This window comes from Neltuma alba, unplaced genomic scaffold (genome assembly GCF_004799145.2).
Source record: "Neltuma alba isolate B1F8T4 unplaced genomic scaffold, ASM479914v2 tig00001533_pilon, whole genome shotgun sequence".
In the NCBI taxonomy this organism is placed as follows: Eukaryota; Viridiplantae; Streptophyta; class Magnoliopsida; order Fabales; family Fabaceae; genus Neltuma; species Neltuma alba.
Genome location: NW_021632499.1, coordinates 463 through 19,183, shown reverse-complemented (window position 1 = coordinate 19,183; position 18,721 = coordinate 463). Strand labels below are relative to the sequence as shown.

Below are 18,721 nucleotides of genomic sequence, written 5' to 3'. Positions count from 1 at the left end.
GGGTTTTCAGAGAGATTGAGAATCCTTTTCCAGTTCGACTACATGTTAATAACCCAGTCTCCCAAAAACTTAAGCTCCTACTATTAAGAGAGGCCCAAGATTGATTTTACTAATACATACTTCACACCCTTCACATGGAAACCTTGTGTTGAAACGAATCTAATTAGAAAAATGAGGGCAGAAGGAATTAAAGTCTTGACTGTGACTATGTAATTATCTCACTGATAGCATGTCAAAATCAGTTTTCCCAATGGGCTAAGTTGTTAGGAAAGGTTGAAAACATGTTTATTTTACAGATGGGAAATTTTATAATGGGTTTTTCATAATAAAAAGGAAATCCCTGTTTAAGTGATATTATTAGAAGCTTTAAAGGGTGGGAAGGATGCGTCAATATATATTAGAAAAACTACCTCAGCATTTGCTATTCACAAGTCTAAATAGTGCAATTTATTTATTAGACTTTGTATAATACATATACCCTAATATCTAATTTATAATTATAAACAATTGAAATAAATTAATATCTCTATTGACTATTTATATATGTAATAAAATTACAGCAAGTTATTCTATTCATAAATTATAAATAGTGTGACTCATTTTTCAAATGTTAGGGCCTGATATCCAGTTTAAAATGTTACTCTTCCTGATGATTTAGCAGCAGCTTTTGTAGAGAACTTTTAAATCTTTTATGGGTTCTCCATTGTGAAGTATAAAACTGGCATACCTAAACAATAGTGTTCACTTCACGTATGAACACACTGCTAATGATTCATTATCCCCCTTGAAGAGAATCCACTTCCACTTCATAATATGCTGCCCAATGCAGAAAAGCTAGAATAAATACTTCTAAACCATTATACTCCTTTGGTCCTTTATAGGACCCAATTGTTGAGTTGGTTTTGGTCCTAAATATAAGACCTATTTCTCATATTTATCAATTTTCTCTACATTACCCCTATGGATACTCCCTCAATCATAATCAAGTAGAAGAGGAAGAGGGGGTATTAAGAAAGATGATTATGGTATTTTAGGAAAAACTCGTCACATTTCTTATAATTGACTAACTTACCTAACTTCCTTAATCTAATCAAATTACTTAAATGGATCATATATTAAGGACCGAAGGAGTAGCAAATTCAACACTGGATAAAAATTGATTCCTCATTTCTGTTCACGTGCTAACAGTGGCCAGTCCTGTTATTTGTTAGCCGTTGAAATATAGCCAAAATAAAAACAAAAAGATGAAGAAGAGGTAAACATGAAAGAACTGAACGATTAGGAAAGAACTTCAAAATGATTGTGACTTGAGTCAATTGATTCCTTTTAGCATAATCCACGGACCATGTCTCCAATATATGGAGTCATTTTTATTGATAACTGATAAACTTCTTGTTTAGCTATCAAAATACTAGAATTAAACTCCTATAGTGCAGTGGAGTCAACCCTAGGTCAGTTCTCTTTGATCTCTAGCTTTTAGAATTTCCAATTAATGAAGTTTAATTGCAAATTAAGAGAAGAGACAGTGATTTAAATTCTTTATTTCTAATTGTCTAGAACTAATTGTTTTTCTGTATTGTAGTGATTAAGTGGATGAATGGAATGTGATAGGAGATGATATGTGATTAGCAACTCCTAGAGATAGTGTTCATGCTTGCCTTACTTTTCTCTAGGATATGGAATTTATTTAACCGCTGGTCAGATTGCAAACATCCAAGATGTCACTTGATTCAAGTATAATAGCAACATGAAATCATCCTAATATCACAGAATTAACTTCAGCCACCAGTATATTTTTAATTACCACTTGGTTTTCAGTTGTGAAAAGAAAGCAAATCTGGACAGAGATTACTCTTCTAGCAACCTTCCACAATTTAATCACATCTACAACACAATATTATGTCTAAAATGCAAATGCATCAAATTAATCTTGAAACCAGAAAGCATTATGTCTTAATCAAGAGGAGCATCCAGAACTGCAAGCAATCATAAAGGAGATCGTCCTCCTCAAATGACACATTTAATTGAGAGATCATACAAATTCAGAATCACAATGTCTAATAAACTTAAATGTAAGCTAATCAGAAGTGAGAATCTGAATCTAGAGAAGAAACAAGAAGAACTCCCTTTGTGGCACATCAGTTCCAGCAATCAACACCTCCCTAGGGGTCGAATGGATCAATCATTCATTTCCAGTATGTCTCACATGGAGCCTCACTCACCATGAAGCCTCTAGTTTTAGACTATGTCATCTATCTTGTTATTAAAACTTTTTTTGTTTTGGAGGAACTTGATTCATAATATCATATTTTCTTGATTATGTGGGTTCCAAAAATTGGCAATTTAGACGCTGTTGTTGCTTTATTACCTTTAATTTTAATTTTTCCCCCTATTTTCTTCATTTAGCCCTTTTATCTACACTTGACATTTTTGTCAGTATCTTATATATAGTGCTTTGATATCGTTTTAACCGAAGTAGAAGATAGCAATCTTTTGATTATGGGAAATATATCCTCTGTACACATGAAGTTATGAGAGTACACTGCATTGGTTGCTTGTTTCTTTTTATTTGAAGTGATTTGAGTCTACCCATTGTGATGGTGTTGATATTTGTTTGATGAGGATGCATAGCTAGAGTACAGGACTTGATCAAAATTTCTTTTCTTTTGCAATATTTGATTCTTTTACATATTTATACTCGTCATCATTATTATGTCAAAATTTGACAGCCCTTTTCATCCTTTGACTTATGTTTTCTAACTGAAGATGAGCTCCTATTGAGGTAAAAGTTTCATGGAAATTTCTGTTTCTATTGCTTGAAAATGAGGTTGATATTGATGTGGGAGACAGTCGAGCACTAAGCAGAAGGTGATGTGTTTTGAAGTTTTCTTATAGCCTTTTTTTTAATATAAAAATAGTTTTTAAAAAGAAAAATTTTGTAAGAGGAGTAATTGGACTGGGGATCTTTTTCCCAAACTACCGCCCTTCCTACCACCTGAAGAGCCTCATGTGGTTATCTTGAATTTAGGTGTCTAAGAAAAAAGCATTGGAGTGGTGTGCGTTAAAAGGAAATATTCCTTATTTCGAGACATCTGCTAAAGAGGACTCCAATATAGATGCTACTTTTTTGTGTATTGCAAAGACTGCTCTACCTAATAAGCAAGGGCAGGACATGTAAGTTTTGCTTTGAACTTGTGTGCACATACATATCAAGATATTTACATCCAATATATATATATATATATTTATATAGCGTGTGTGTGTAAAATGTAGGATATTTGTCTCAACCTTTAGTAAGAATTATGGAACCTTAAGCAACCTAATCATATTTTGAAATTAGCAGAACAATCTTACTAGCTAAACACTCAGTCGTAAATGATAGCAAGTGATCATTGAAAACAGAGCATAAAGGACATATACATGACAGCAAATAATGTTCCATTCTTAATTGCACATACTTTCAAGATATTCCAGACATATACTAATGATTTTCCACCCTTATCGTCTTTCTTGTTATTCAGTCAGTTAGATTGGTTTGTGTTGGGAACTCACATTTGACCTTTGACTTGATTATTTTGTTGACTGTGATGCATTTGTTCAATTGATTTGTCACGAGTTGTTTAAGCTTATGTATTCATGTTCCTTCATAACAAAGTTGTTTAAGCAAAATGTTGTAAATGGCCTTTTATTGACAATGCCCTTGATGTTAGGCTATTCTATTCTAAAGGACTTTGGTGTCACAAAATCTCCTATTCTATTTCTTGGGCAAACAAATTTCTTTTTTCTTTTCTCTCTGTTTTTATTATTTGGGTTGAACTTGATTATTTCTAGTTACAGGTTCTGTCAAATGGAGTATTGCTTCTCAAAGATAGTGCATTGAATCTTGTTTTTAACAAATGCTAATAGGTGATTAAGCTTTGTATGAAATCAAAACAAGCAAAGCTTGAATAGAGTTTTCTGCATGATATTATAATTTGATCTTTAAAGTGTAGATGTTATGTCTTTAATGGTACTTTTTTGAAGATAATTTATGAAATAGATAGATAATTATGTATTGCTTAATTTTATCTGTAATGCATCTATTAAGACCACAACTATTTCATCACAACAAATATATTACAGCGATATGACATTCGAAGTTGAACTACACAATCCTTGTAAATGCTTTTATTCATCAACAACTTCATCATTATTGAAAAACATAATATGATTACGAGAGAGATAAATCACTTGTCTTTTAAAAACACCAAACTTCCAGATGCAAATTTCTCCTCAGTTTGCTTTCACCAATAGCAACGGTATTGCAGTTTATACCACATGCGATCAATGAATTGGAAATAAGCATACCTCCATGAACTACTATAGAGCAAAGGACCCACCACTGCCCAGAACCCCACAATAAATCCAAATGCCATACTCACAAAGAACCAATTGATTCCTTTCACATGATGGACTTCTTCTTTGTTGCTAGAGCTGTTTGACGAACAACTATTGTTGAGTGGAGGACCATATAAGTCGTAATTGCCAACAAAACTTGATGCTTCAAAGCTTTGAATTTGGGTCCCTGTTGGAATTTTTCCGGTCAAATTATTGTAAGACAAGTTTAGCATGCTCAAAAAGCTCAATTTTGACATGCTTGATGGGATTTCACCTGTAAGATGGTTTCTTGAGAAATCCATAGTCTCTAGTGATTCCATATTGCCAATATTTTGAGGAATTTGGCCAATAAAATGATTATTTGAAAGGTTCAAAAAATGAAGTCTCTTAAGTCCTGTAAGTTCTGTTGGTATCTCTCCAGATAATTCATTATTTGAGAAGTCGATGCTAGTAATGAGACCAAGGTTGGAGCTGTAATCATAAACCCTTTCTTTCAGTAATAATGGTTCAACTAACAATTGACCACCACTTACTGGAAAATAAATGTATGACTCTAAACTATTATTTATTACCAACATGGCACTCAAATGGTTGACACATTTTGGAACATATCCTGTCAACTCGTTATGCGCGAGGTCCAAGATTTGTAAGACACTCATGTTGCAAATTTGATGAGGAATTGGACCAGAAAATTTGTTTGATCTCAAAACAAGAATCTTCAAATTTGATAAACTTTGTCCAACCCAAGATGGAATCATTCCTGAAAATTGATTCTCTCCCAGATCCAAGGAAACCAGGCTGCTTCCATTCTTCAAAAAACTCGGTAAATTTCCAGAAAAACTATTGTTGCGAAGGTTCAACATTTCCAATAGTGGCAAGGATGACATGGATGTCTGTAAAATTCTAGTGAAATGGTTGTTTCCTAAGTTCACTCCCACAATATATGGCCATCTCGCCCAGCAATCAGGTACTTTACCTGATAAATTATTTGATGCCAAATTAAGAAAACTTAACTGCATCTCCTCTTGTTTATGACACAAAAAGTGAGTAATAGATCCTGAAAACCAGTTGCTTGAGAGGTCTAAGAATACCACATTTTGTGATACATACGGTAATTGGCCATGTAACTTATTTGAGCTTAGATCAACAATTCCAAAAGAACAGTTTATCAGTGTATTCGAAAGCTCTCCTTCAATATGATTGTGGGAGAGATTCAAATAGTTGAGATTTCCACTATGCCCCAAAACGAAGTTGGAATTGAATCACGAATCTTGTTGTCAGAGATGTCCAAATACCGAAGATGCTTTAGTGATTGAATCCATGATGGAAAGTGAGGACCAAAATTCCAAGAAGCCAAGTTTAATCTTCTAAAAGTTGGAAAGGAGGATTCCAATTAGGGTCCACTTTTAAAGCGAGTTGGTTTTTTGGTACATAATCTTGCAGATGGGTAAAATTAACAAGGTGGACTTCTTTGACAACTCCTTGGAAAAGATTATACCCCAAATAAGGACATTCAATTTACAGAGTGATCCAAGGATTTCGAAAGGATTAGCTTCAAGTTGATTTTCATAGAGATCAAGATACATCAAAGATGTTAGATTTCCAAATGATATAGGAATTGCACTTTTAAAAGTGTTGTTCCAAAGATCAAGACATATCAAAGATTTAATGTTTCCTAATGAGTCAGGAAGTGCACCTTGAATGGAGTTAGAAGAAAGATCAAGTTCAACAAGATTCTTAAGAAGACCAATTTGGTAAGTGAGATGGCCAGATAATTGAGAATCACTCATATAAAAAATCTCTAGTGCATGAGAAACACATCTTTCTAAAAGAATTTTTAATATTTGAGAAATTTGTTGGTTGCACTTCATGTTTGAAATATCCAGTTTTTTCAAGTTGCAAAGATTTCCCATAGAAGTTGGAATCGATCCTTCTAAAAGATTTCCATTTAAATCAAGAGTAACAAGAGAAGTCAAGTTTCCAACATTCATAGAAATTGTGCCAACCAATTGGTTTTGAGAGAGAATGAGGGACTTTAAATGACTAAAACTGTACAACCAATCAGGAAGAGAAGAGTTGAACTGATTGTCAGATAAATCAAGATGTTGAAGGAGAGTTAAGTTTTGAATACTAACTGGGATGGGACCTTGAAAACCATTACTGTTTAATTGAAGATGAACTAATCTTTTCAGTTGAAATACCCAATTTGGAATCAATGAAGTGCCCAATTCAGAATCAGAAAGATGAAGGATGGCTAAAGATGAAAAGTTTAAGGTTGATGGTTCAAAATGATGGTTCAAATCACATCCTAACAAGTGCAACTCTCTCAGGGAAGGAAGTGAATGTAGATCCTGCAACCAGTCAAAGGTGTTGGATAGGTTTAAACCAATCAGCTCAAGATGCTGAAGAGAAGAAAGAGCTGAAACCCATTGGAGGTTTTCAACATATCCGAGATGAAGATTGATTAGATTTGAGAGGTTTCCAATTTGATGGGGGGTGCTTCCACCAAACTGATTATCTCCAAGATCAAGATATTGCAAATTGGAGAGATTTCCAATTTGACGAGGAATGCTTAGACTAGATTCACTACCTCCGAGATCAAGATATTGCAAATTGGAGAGCTTTCCAATTTGATGAGGAATGCTTCCTTCCAAATAATTGCCTCCAAGGTCAAGATAGATCAGATTGGAAAGATTCCAAAACTGAAGAGGAATGCTTCCAGCAAATCGAGCATTAGATAGGTTAAGATATGTCAAGCTTGTCATTGAGCCAAGAAAACCAGGTATTTGCATGCCTCCAAAATTATTACTGCTCAAATCCAAATAATTCAAATGCTTCAGGTCAAGCAAAGAAGAATGTACCTCACCACAAACATTAATGTCTCATACAAATCATAGCTTTGAACTGTAAAGGAGGTGGAGTCGTGAGGTGGAGCTCAAGAACATGGCCTGTGATGTTGTGGCAAACAACTGAAACCCAGCTGCAGCAATTTGCATGGAGAGACCAAGAGGCGAGCCTATTTGAAGGATCTGAGAGACGACTCTTCATCTTAAGTAAGGCATCTCGCTCACTTGGAAGGCACTGAACCTCATAAGATGTTCTGCAAATGCATAAATCAACATTTGATAAGGTAAGTAACCAAAGAAAAACAACCACGACGATATTGCAAGAACCATCCATGACTACGTCAACCAACAAAGTTTTTGCTAACAATTTTTTTGTGCTTCGATGGACATGTAACTCTGGGAGAAGAGAGTGGCTAGTATTTATAATGTCACTTTCGATTTTTTTTTTAATACACGAAAAAATTTTCTTTTTAACTTCATTTTTCATCGTGCAAGGAGTTTATTTAAGGATAACTTTTTTACCTGTTATAAAATATTTTCAAATTCTTTATTAAACCCTTTTATTTTAAAGAGTGCTAAAATAAAAAGAATTTAAAACACATTTAAATAACCTGCGGAAATAATTCTTTTATTCTCTTATTATTACATGAAGATATTAAAATCATCAATGACAATAAAGGTATTTAGGTAAACGTGCGTGTTCTAAGGTTCAAAGAAAAAAGCAGGAAGGTTCCACAGTTGTCCCCATTTTTTTGGGACCAATAAGTCTACTCGTGTGCTGGTCAACTATGGTATGTAATTTTTTTAATTTGCAAAAAAAAAAGTTTTAAAATAAAAATTACTCAGAGGCTTAAAGAACATGAATTTTATTGCAGAAAGTTGCTGGTTATTTATATATAGTGCCATAATTATTTTCTTGCAGAAAGTTTTTGCTTATTTTTTAAAAAAATAATGCATAAATTAAGAAACTACGAAAAACTCTAAAAAATTGTTTTTTAAGCCACTTGATCGTTATTATGTATTAGTGGTTAGAATATTTTTTCCATGAATATTGGTGGTTAGAAAAATGGCCCATCATTTAATTGAGCGATATTAATGGGTCCTTTGTTATTTTCTAACCTGCCGCGTTGTTCAAGTTGGGTTCTTTTAGGTAATAAATAAGAGAAATAAAGATTAAAAATATAAAAAAATTTATTTATACTACCTCAAGTACTAATTATAAAATCTTGTTTATAATCTACAAATAAGGTCTTATAATTAGAACTGAAAGTAGTATAATTTTTTTATTTATTGAAAAGGAAAATTAATTTCATCCATCGAGGCCACATAGTTATTTTTTTCTTGGAAACCTTCTATATGTAAGAGTAACAAATAGATCCTCCGCACACACGCACAGAAGGTGTTTGATTTTTTCTTGTTCAGAAGAATGATCAAATTATGTAGTCAATCCTTTTATTTTTACATATGTCAGAATATAACCAATGTCAACATAGCATTTTTTTTGTAGACACAAACATTTTCCTATTAGAAGCAATCATATTCAAAGTATTGTCAGGTATTAAATGAGTACATTTTCTAATAGATTAGAATCTTAGTTCGTCATATTGTAAGAAACTAGCCCTTCTGCTAAATCTAACTAACATTTAATTACATCACCAAAAGAATTATTTCATCAAAAGTGATGGAATTAATGGTGAAGATAGAAAATTATTGTGGGCCATTCTATCCATATTTGTTTGTATGGAGTTGATTAGAGACTAGTCAAGATAAGAGAAAATAAAATTGACAGGATAATGATGAAAAAGAAAATTAATTAATGTGCTCATTCTATAGGTGTTTGCATATAAGTTTATTGTTATAGACTAATAAACAACCACATGATTAATGGCAACGTATGGAATGGAATTCCAACTTCCTTGCTATTATTTTTGTCCCTAGCATTTATTAATTTAATAATTTTTCCGCACAATAACAGTTCATGAAAGAGACTATTTTTCTTTGGACAAAATAAATTGCTAATGTATGTGCGGTGGAAAATTATGTTTTGTAGTTATAAGTCTTTCATAATTGAATTCGTCCATCATATTTCAAATAGAATTGTTTATAATAAGAAGACACTTATACGTATAAAGTGGGAAAAATTTCATAGTTGAGTTATTATGTGTGTGCGTGTTAAAATCGCAAAGTTATAGTCGGGGTGATTCTCAAAACATATTCAACTTTTTTTTTAAGTTTTTCATTATTGACTTAATGTTGTTGTCCGTCAACTACGACAAACATATAGATACAATCATAAAATTCATAAGGTTCCATCCAACCACCATAGTTTTTCAAATTTTGCTATAAAAAAACTTTAAAGTTTTAAATTACTCAAAAGGATAAAAATGACTTGAATGAATTTTTTTAATGATTGGATAAATAATATGTGCTCCCAACTATTTTTTTTTTCCCTAGAAAGTTGTGGCATAAATTGTGGAGCTACAAGGAATATTTAAATTAAAATTATTGCTGTCGGATTTCAGATATTTTATTATATATGTTAAAATTTGGTCTGGAAAACCAAAAAAAGAACATTTTCTAATGACATAATTATCTCCCAATTGATAATGCACGCACAAGTTATATAATATACTACCTCCGGTCCATAATATAAAATCCAATTGATTAATTTGGAGAGATTAAAAAAGTTATTAGATTACTTAGTTATAGCATATGTTACACAATCTCTTTAAAATATTTACGTGTATTATTAGATTATATATATCAATTTATAAGAGTGAAAAATTAGTTTAGAAAAAAAGATAAAGATAAATACTTTAAGGCAATTTATTGATTTCTATTTCTTATTAATATCTCCAAATAATTTAACTGAATTTTTTATTAAGAACTGGGGAGATAGTAACAAAGTTATAACCCAAGCTTTTTCAAGTTAGACTGATGGCCCATCATCTCATTAATTGATGTGGATGGGACGTTCTCTATTATTTTCTAACTTGCCGTGTTATTAGGTTGGGAGGTGCCTGCTGAATACATCTTGTTTTGTAGAAAAGTTAGTCAGCTAATCAATGAACAAGAGAAATTTTTTCTATCTTGAAAAGGAAATTTAATTTATTTTCATCCATCAAGTCCAAATTATTTCTTGCTTGAAAATCTTCCAAGTATGAGTAACAAGCAAACCCTATCTATATTTAAGGAAACTTATATGTTTGAAGGATGTTCAAATTATTTAGTTAATCCTTTTATGTTTAGAATACCGCCAAAGTATAAATAATTTCAACATGACATCTAAGTACCTCGCCAACATATAATTCTATTTACCACTATTATCATAAGCACATCACAATTATCAATATTCAATATAGTAATAAAATGTATCAGAATTGCACTATTTATAGGAAAAAGAAATGAAAAATAAAGTGATAGGAAAATGGTGAATATTGAAAATTATTGTCGTGGGCCATTCTATATACATATTGTTTCCAAGAAGTTGACTAGGGGCTAATTAACAGCCATATGTGACTTTGGTCCCAACTTTCAAATTTTCCACATTTGAATAACTAATAAAAGAGACTAGAGAAAAAGTTTTTTTTTTTGGCCAAACAGACTAGAGAAAAAGTTGTTATAGTATTTTCTTCGATCCATAGTACAAGTTACTTTAACTACTTCGTTGAAATAAAAGTAATAATAATAGTTAACTCATTAAATTTGTTTCAAATTGAAACTTTTTTTTTTCAACTTTACCTATGTTAAATGAGATTGTGTGAAGAAGAGAGAAAAATATATAAAAATATTAATCACTCTCTAAGTGATTTATATTTTTGGACCAAACAATTCTTCTATAAGGGACTTATATTATAGATTGGAGAGAGTATGCATGCGGAAAATTCTTTTATTATTGAGCGTATTAAAAAGGGCGATGTATTCACTTTTATTCAAGGCTTTCACCATCGACTTTCTACTCTTATACCCACCAAGAACGCAAAGATATACATATAATAAAGTCTCTAGAAAAAAGAAAATAGAAGTGATAGGATAACGACAACAAAGAAAATTAATGTGTTCATTTTATAGGTGTTTGGATGTAAGTTGATTATAGACTAATAAACAACCACATTATCAGTCTCAACGTGTGGAATGGGATTCCAACTTTTTTGCTACTATTTGTCCCGACTTTTAAATTTTCCACGCAAGGAACAATAGTTCATGAAAGAAACTATTCAATATTATTTGGAGAAAATAAATTGTTAATATGTGTTCTGGAAAATTATGTTTTTGTGGTTATAATCTAGCTTTCCATAATCGAATTCTTACTAAGAGACATGCTCACGTTTAATATTTGGCCATACCCTAAACATAATTACTTCTAATATAAAGATATATACCTATGCATAAACGTAAAAAAAGACAAATTGCAAGGTATGTCCCTTAAGGAGATGCCCTTTATCCCTAATACAGGAGCCAACTCACCTCGGGGACTGGGGTTACAAACTACTTCTTTAGTTTTGTTTATAAGTTAAAGAGAGAAGATTTTTCTTGGTCTTATTTATAAATTACTTCATTAAATCTTTGGTATAGATTTACAATTTTATTCTTCATTTATTACAATATTGACATTTTTTTTAAAGGTGTGTGTATTAAATAGAGGTGAAATTAGAAAGTTGTTGTATTTTACTAGAAAATTAATACAGTTTAAAATCTTTCTTGATCTGTATAAAACATGCTGAAAATACCTTTAAAATTACAAAGTTACAGCCTAGATGCTTCTTAAGTCACAGTAATTCAAACAATTTTGGCAAGTCTTTCATTATTGATTTATTGCTCCTGTGCCCGTCAACTACGGCTAACTTATCATGAGGTTACTAAAAAACTTTAAAGTTCAAATTACTCAAAATCAAAGGATAAAAAACTTGAATGACTTTTGTTGTGGTTGGATAAATAAATAATATATGCTTCCAACCAATGTTATTAAACTCACAAATCTTAAAAACTCGTGACAGTCAACTCGTAAAAGTTTACTGTTAAGAATAGGTAACTATTAAACGTATATAATAAAATAATTAAAATGTAAAAATGACTACAATTTTATTTGAATATATTTCAAATTCAAATAATTGAAATTAAGTCCATAAATAATAAATATTTATAGTTTGCTATACTTAAGAAAGAAATTTTTATAAAGTTCTTATATAAAATCATTAATCATAATCAAATTTTAAAAAATTAATGAGTTTAAGAGTGAATTAATACGATTTTGTAAGTTAAAAACATAAAAACAATAAATTCCGTGTGTAAATTTGTGAGCTCAGCTAAATTTACAAGTAACATGAATTTAGAGCGAATCGATACGATTTGATAAGGTGAAAATGTAAAACTATTAAATTTAAAGAGTCAACTAACAAATTTAACAACAAATGCTCCCAACAATTTTTTTTTTTACTTAGAAAGTTGTAGAATAGATTGTGGAGCTGTAAGGAATATCTAAATTAAAATTATTGCTGTGGGATTTGAGATCTTTTATTATATTAAAATTTGTTCTGAAAGAAAAAATAGAACATTTGCTAATGATATAATTATCTTCCAATTGATAGTGCGCTATACTCTTTTGGTCTTAAAGAAGAGAAAATGATTTTTTTAATCCTATGTATAAGTCATCTCATTAAATTTTTAATATGAAAGTACTATTCTATCATTCATTTATTATAATGTAGATGATTATTTTTTTAAAGATATAATATCAACTAAAAATAAAATTAAAAAGTTATTATATTTTAAAAGAAAATTAATTCGGTTTAAATTTTTTTATATAAAATATGCTGAAAACATGAATCACATCACATCACATTATATAAGGAAGTTATAAATCAAGCTGCTTGGAAGAATAATGGCCCATCATCTGATTAATTGATATGGATCGGACGTTCTCTGTTATTTCCTAACTTGTCGTGTCGTTAGGTTTGGAGCCGCGCGTATTGATCGCGTCTAGGTTTGTAGAAAAATCAATCACATAATTAAAGGAAATTTATTTTCATCCATCAAGTTCTAATTATGAGAAATTCTTGTATACTTTTAGTGCACGTAACTCATGCTCTGACTAATTGTAATGCAACAACTCATCTTTATTTTAATCCTATCTGGAATCCACTCATCTCATTCCAGCTTGACCTTTCCACCTCCGATTGCCCTCGTGACAACCTTGCAAAAATGAAAAAACCTCCCTCTCCTGCCTCCTACCCCTTTCGCCGCCGCACATGAAGGCGGATGGTTCGGGGTTGAGTCCAACATCTTCCCGCCACGGCGCTCGCAGTCTTCACTAGCCCTGTTCACAAGAGGAAGAAGGAAGAAGAAGTGGGTTACGTCTTCCCCCCTCCCTCCTTCTCCTTTTCCTCCCATAACTCTCGCCAATCCCACCCCAACCCCACCAACGATTCTGCCTCTCACCTCCTTCTCTGCCACTGGACCCCCATCACTGCCTCCTCTGCTTCTCCCGCGGACAATAGCTCCACTAATGCCTCCGATGAACCTCCCAGGCGGAAGTTCCGCTGCACTCCTATATTTATTTATTTTATTTCTCAAACTGTTTCGATTTTTAGCCTTTTTTTTTTTTTGTGGTTTCTGGATGGACGGTAATCTTTAGTGTGATTGAGGTCCTTTTCGAATGAAGATTGAGGATAATAGTATGAAGCTTGAGGATGAATTGATTTGTGTTTTTTTATTTTTTATTTCTGTGTACGGGCTGAAGCTGAAGAAATTTCTTTGGAACTGCTAGTTTTCAATTTCAAAGTCAGCATAATTCTTTGATTTTTTCTATTCAGCTAGCATCACACTGCTCACATAGTTTCTTTTTGTTCATGATTTTGACTTTTGCGGTCTGCGAAGTGATGAGTCTCAATACGACGCTATGGTTATCAGTTGTGGATTTTGGTTTAATCTGCTTCTATGTTGATAATGGTCGATTCCTTTTGTGCTATTAATAACCAGACTGATGTCATTCATATTGTTAGTATTAATCAGAGACTATGTTGGTCTCAAAGCAAGAGAAATATGTCCACCAGTGGCTTGAGGTTGAGGAGAGGGTTGGATTCACATCCAGTTAATTTTGTCCTTCAAATATGATGATGACTCTAGCTATTTTTACATTTTACAGAGTTGCAAAAAAAAAAAAAACTTGCAATTATGTTGGAACTGATGTAGACTAAATTCTTGAGCAGAAAAGGATTGGGCGAGGTAGCAGAAAGGTCCATTTGGAAAAGCAACAAAAATCAAGATATGATCCCTCATAATTGGAACACAGGGAAGCACATTCACAAACCCGCAGACCAACAAATACAATTGCACAAAACAAAAGAAGTTTCAAAGTTGCTGTGATTGGATATTGATGGTAATTGAAGATTGGATATTGCTTTCTCACGATGACATTTGGAGGACGACCACCAAGTGAATTTTGTTTGTTGATATTTTTGGTTAAATGTATTTTGTTGTACTGGTTGTGTTTCAATGGGGTTACGCTTGCTAGCTATAATGTAAGTTTATATCCCCAGGGTGTGCATATTGCTTATGTAAATTCTGATTTAGTTTGCTATCAAGTTTAGAATGTTGAAAGGAACGAAATCTGTTAAATTATCCATGTTACATTCTCGAACTGGCAATTTGTAAAGCATTTGAAGCAAAAATGTTTGTTGTCACCAGATCTCATCTTCTCGAGAAATTCTTTACAGTTCTAGGATCTGTCTAAAACACAATTACTTCCTTGGTTGATTATGCCCTCGATCATAAGAATAATAATGAAAAAAATCGCTCCGAGCAGTGTGATACTAGCAGAAAAGATTAAATCAGAGAATTATATTGACTTTGAAATCACAGAAATGTTCAAAACTCGCAGTTCCAAAAAAAAAATTTCCCCAGCTTCAGTCAGGATTAAGAAAGTCCAAAAAAGCACAAATAAGTTCATCTTCAAATTTCATACTAGTATTCACGATCTTCATTCGACAAGGACCTCAATCTCACTAAAGTTTTACGTTGATCCAGAAATCACGGGAAAAAAAAAAAACAACAAGAAGAAGAAGAAATCCATATTGTCTGAGAAATAAAATAAAAAAGAGAATACAAAGTGACGTCCTCCTGGGAGGTTCATCGGAGAAAGGGGTCTAGCAGTAAGGAGGAGGCGAGAGGCAGAATTGTTGGTGGAGTTGGAGTGGGATTGGCGAGACTTATGGGAGGAAATAGAGGAGGAGGGAGGGGGGAAGACGCAACCCACTTCTTCTTCCTTCTTCCTCTTGTGAACAGGGCTAGTGAAGATGGCGAGCACCGTAGCGGGAAGATGTTCGGCTCAACCCAGATCCATCCGCCTCCATGTGCGGCGGTGAAGGGCGGAGGAGACAGAAGAGGGAGGTTTTTTCATTATTGCGAGGTTGACAAAAGGCAGTCGAAGGTGGAAAGGTGAAGCTGGAATGAGATGAGTGGATGCCAGATAGGATTAATTTAACATGAGTTGGTGCATTACAATTGGTCAGAACACGGATTACGCGGTACACTGAGAGTATGTAAGAATTTCTCCCTAATTATTTCTTGCTTGAAAATCTTCCAAATATGAATAACAAGTGAATCCTATCTACTCCTCTTATCATATTTATAAGGTAGAAAGGGAATATTTTTCTTAGTGGTAGAGAGAGAATATTTTTCTTAATCCTATTTATAAGTCACTTTATTAAATTTTTAGCATAAATGTATTATTTTGTCTTTTATTTATTATAGTATAAATATTTTTTTAAAATGGTGTATGTATCAAATAAGGATAAAGTTAAAAAGTAGTTATATTTTAATGAAGAGTTAATGCAGTTTAAGATTTTTCTTGATTTGTATGAAACATGCTGGAAATATCTTATAAATAGGACTAAATGAGTATATTTAAGAAAAGTTATTTGTTCATGTTCACATTATTTAGCCATTGATTTTATGTTAAGAATATCGCCAAATTATAAATAATTTCAACATGACATCTAAGTACCTCGCCAACATATAATTCTATTTTGCACTATTATCATAAACACATCACCATTATCAATATTCAATGTAGTAATAACATGTATCAGAGTTGCACTATTTACCAGAAAAAGAAATGAAAAGAAGATGATGGGATTAATGGTGAATATTGAAAATCATTGTCGTGGGCCATTCTATGTGCATATTTGTCTCCAAGAAGTTGACTAAGGAGTAATGACTAATTAACAGCCATACAACGTCGGTCCCAACTTTCAAATTTTCCACATCTGAATAGCTAGTGAAAAAGACTATTCACTGTTTGACAGGAGAAAAGTTGTTAAGGTGCTCTCACTTTCATTCATAATACAAGTCATTTTAACTAATTCTTAAAACCAAAAACTAATAGTTAATTCATTAAATTTGTTTCAAATTGAATTTTTTTTAACTTTATCCATATTAAAAGACGTTGTGACGGAGAGAAAAAATATAAAGAGTTACATTTAAACATTAATTCTAAGGACAACATGGACAAATAAACATATTCATTACTCTTCAGTAACTTATATTTTAAACCAAACTATTCTTCTAAAAGTGACTTACATTATGGATTGTAAGGAATATGTGTTTGGAAAATCCTTTTATTATTGTGTGTATTAAAAGAGCAAAGTATTTAACTGTTATTAAGTCTTTCACCATTGACTTTGTACTCTTACACCCGTCAAGAACGCAAAGATATACATAAAATCAAGTCTCTAGATGAGGTAGGCCAAAAAAATCAAGTCTCTAGAAAAAAGATAATAGAATTGATAGGATAATGACAACAAAGTAAATTAATGAGGTCATTTCATAGGTGTTTGTATGTAAGTTGATTATAGATTAACAAACAACCACATTATTCCCAACGTGTGGAATGGGATTCCAACTTTGCTATTATTTTTGACCCAACTTTTAAGTTTTCCACACAAGAATAGTTCATGAAAGAAACTATTCATTATTTGGAGAAAATAAATTTTTAATGTGTTTTGGAAAATTATGTTTTTGTGGTTGTAAACTAACTTTTCATAATTGAATCCTTATTGAGAGATACTTATGTTTTAATGTTTAATATCTGGTCGTACCTCAAATAAAATTACTTTCAATAGAAAAATTTCACGTATAGTTAACAAAAAATCTTTCATAATTTTTCTGAGATAAAAAAGTCTTTTTCTATTAAGTCATATTTTTGTGCATGTTAAAATCGGCAGAGTTACGATCAAGAGCCTTTTTCTGTCATAATTCAACCTTTTAATCTTTTTAAGTCTTTCGTCATTGACTTATTATCAGCTTTTGTTTCCGTCAACTATGGCAAATAGATATAGATGCAATCATAAAATTCATAAGAAGTTCACATCCAAGCATCATGATTTTTCAAATTTTGAAAGAAAAAAACTTTAAAAATTCAAATTAATTTCTCCAAATTCCAAACGCTCAAAAACCTGAATGAATTCTGTTATGATTGGATAAATAATACATGGTCCCAACTATTTTCTTCTAGAAAGTTGCCGCTTGGGTTGTGGAGCTTCAAGGAATATTTAAAATTATTACGATCACATTTCTGATCTTTTATTATATTAATTCTCGACTCTAATATAATGCATACACAAGTTATAATATAAGAAATTTACGACTTAAGCTATTTAGAGTTATCACCTCAGCTCGCAAGACTTAATTCTTAAATGTATGATATGATAAAAGAAAATTAATTAAAACTCACTTCTGGTAGTTACCATGGAATTTTACAACTATTATTATTGCTCTTGCTACATCTTAAATATTGGCAAGAAAAAAAAATCCTTGTTGGCTCATAATATATAGAATTTTTTTTATCACCGAATAATATAAATTTCTAAGATACTACTTCCATTTATATTGCTTGTAAACAAGGTTGATATTGATGGGGGAAATAGTCGAGTCGTAAGCAGACGGTGATGTGTTTTGAAGTTTTCTCATAGCCTTTTTTTTTAATACAAATATATTTTTCAAAAAGAAAAATCTTGTAGGAGGAGTAATTAAACTCGTGATCTTTTTTCCAAACTATCATCCTTCCTACCACTAAGGAGCCTTATGTGGTTATCAAACTCAGTTATCTGGAAGAAAGCATTGGATTGGTGTGCGTCAAAAGGAAATATTCCTTACTTCGAGACATCTGCTAAAGAGGACTACAATATAGATGCTGCTTTTCTGTGTAGTGCTAAGACTGCTCTAGCTAATGAGCATGGGTAGGACATGCAAGTTTTGCTTTAAACTTGCGTGCACATATTCAAAATCATATTGAGATATTTATATAGCGTGTGTGTGTAAAATGTAGGATATTTGTCTCAATGTTCAGTAAGAATGATAGAAACCTTAAGAACCTAATCATACTGGGAAATTAGCAGGACAATCTTACTAGGTAAACACTAGTCGTAAATGATAGCAAGTGATCCTATAAAACAGAGCATCAAGGAAATATACATGACAGCAAATAATGTTCCATTCTT

The 18,721-nt window shown here is 32.0% G+C and overlaps 2 protein-coding genes and 1 long non-coding RNA gene across 3 annotated transcripts; 1 reads left to right on the top strand and 2 right to left on the bottom strand.

Moving 5' to 3' along the window:
* Window positions 1–4,275: 4,275 nt before the first annotated feature.
* LOC114758589 (receptor-like protein EIX2) lies at window positions 4,276–5,544 on the bottom strand. The gene is made up of 2 exons (XM_028947648.1): window positions 4,652–5,544; window positions 4,276–4,564 (listed from the first exon to the last, which is right to left on the bottom strand). The coding sequence occupies exons 1-2, from the start codon at window positions 5,394–5,396 to the stop codon at window positions 4,284–4,286; spliced, it is 1,026 nt and encodes a 341-aa protein (XP_028803481.1). The 5' UTR covers window positions 5,397–5,544; the 3' UTR covers window positions 4,276–4,283.
* A 239-nt stretch (window positions 5,545–5,783) lies between these two features.
* Window positions 5,784–13,613, bottom strand: LOC114758629 (probably inactive leucine-rich repeat receptor-like protein kinase At2g25790). Its single transcript, XM_028947698.1, has 3 exons — window positions 13,435–13,613; window positions 7,283–7,477; window positions 5,784–7,185 (listed from the first exon to the last, which is right to left on the bottom strand). The coding sequence occupies exons 1-3, from the start codon at window positions 13,611–13,613 to the stop codon at window positions 5,784–5,786; spliced, it is 1,776 nt and encodes a 591-aa protein (XP_028803531.1).
* Window positions 13,614–14,254: 641 nt separating this feature from the next.
* Window positions 14,255–14,905, top strand: LOC114758599 (uncharacterized). Its single transcript, XR_003741828.1, has 2 exons — window positions 14,255–14,312; window positions 14,432–14,905. It is a non-coding gene; the product is annotated as an uncharacterized LOC114758599 (long non-coding RNA).
* The last annotated feature ends 3,816 nt before the right edge of the window (window positions 14,906–18,721 follow it).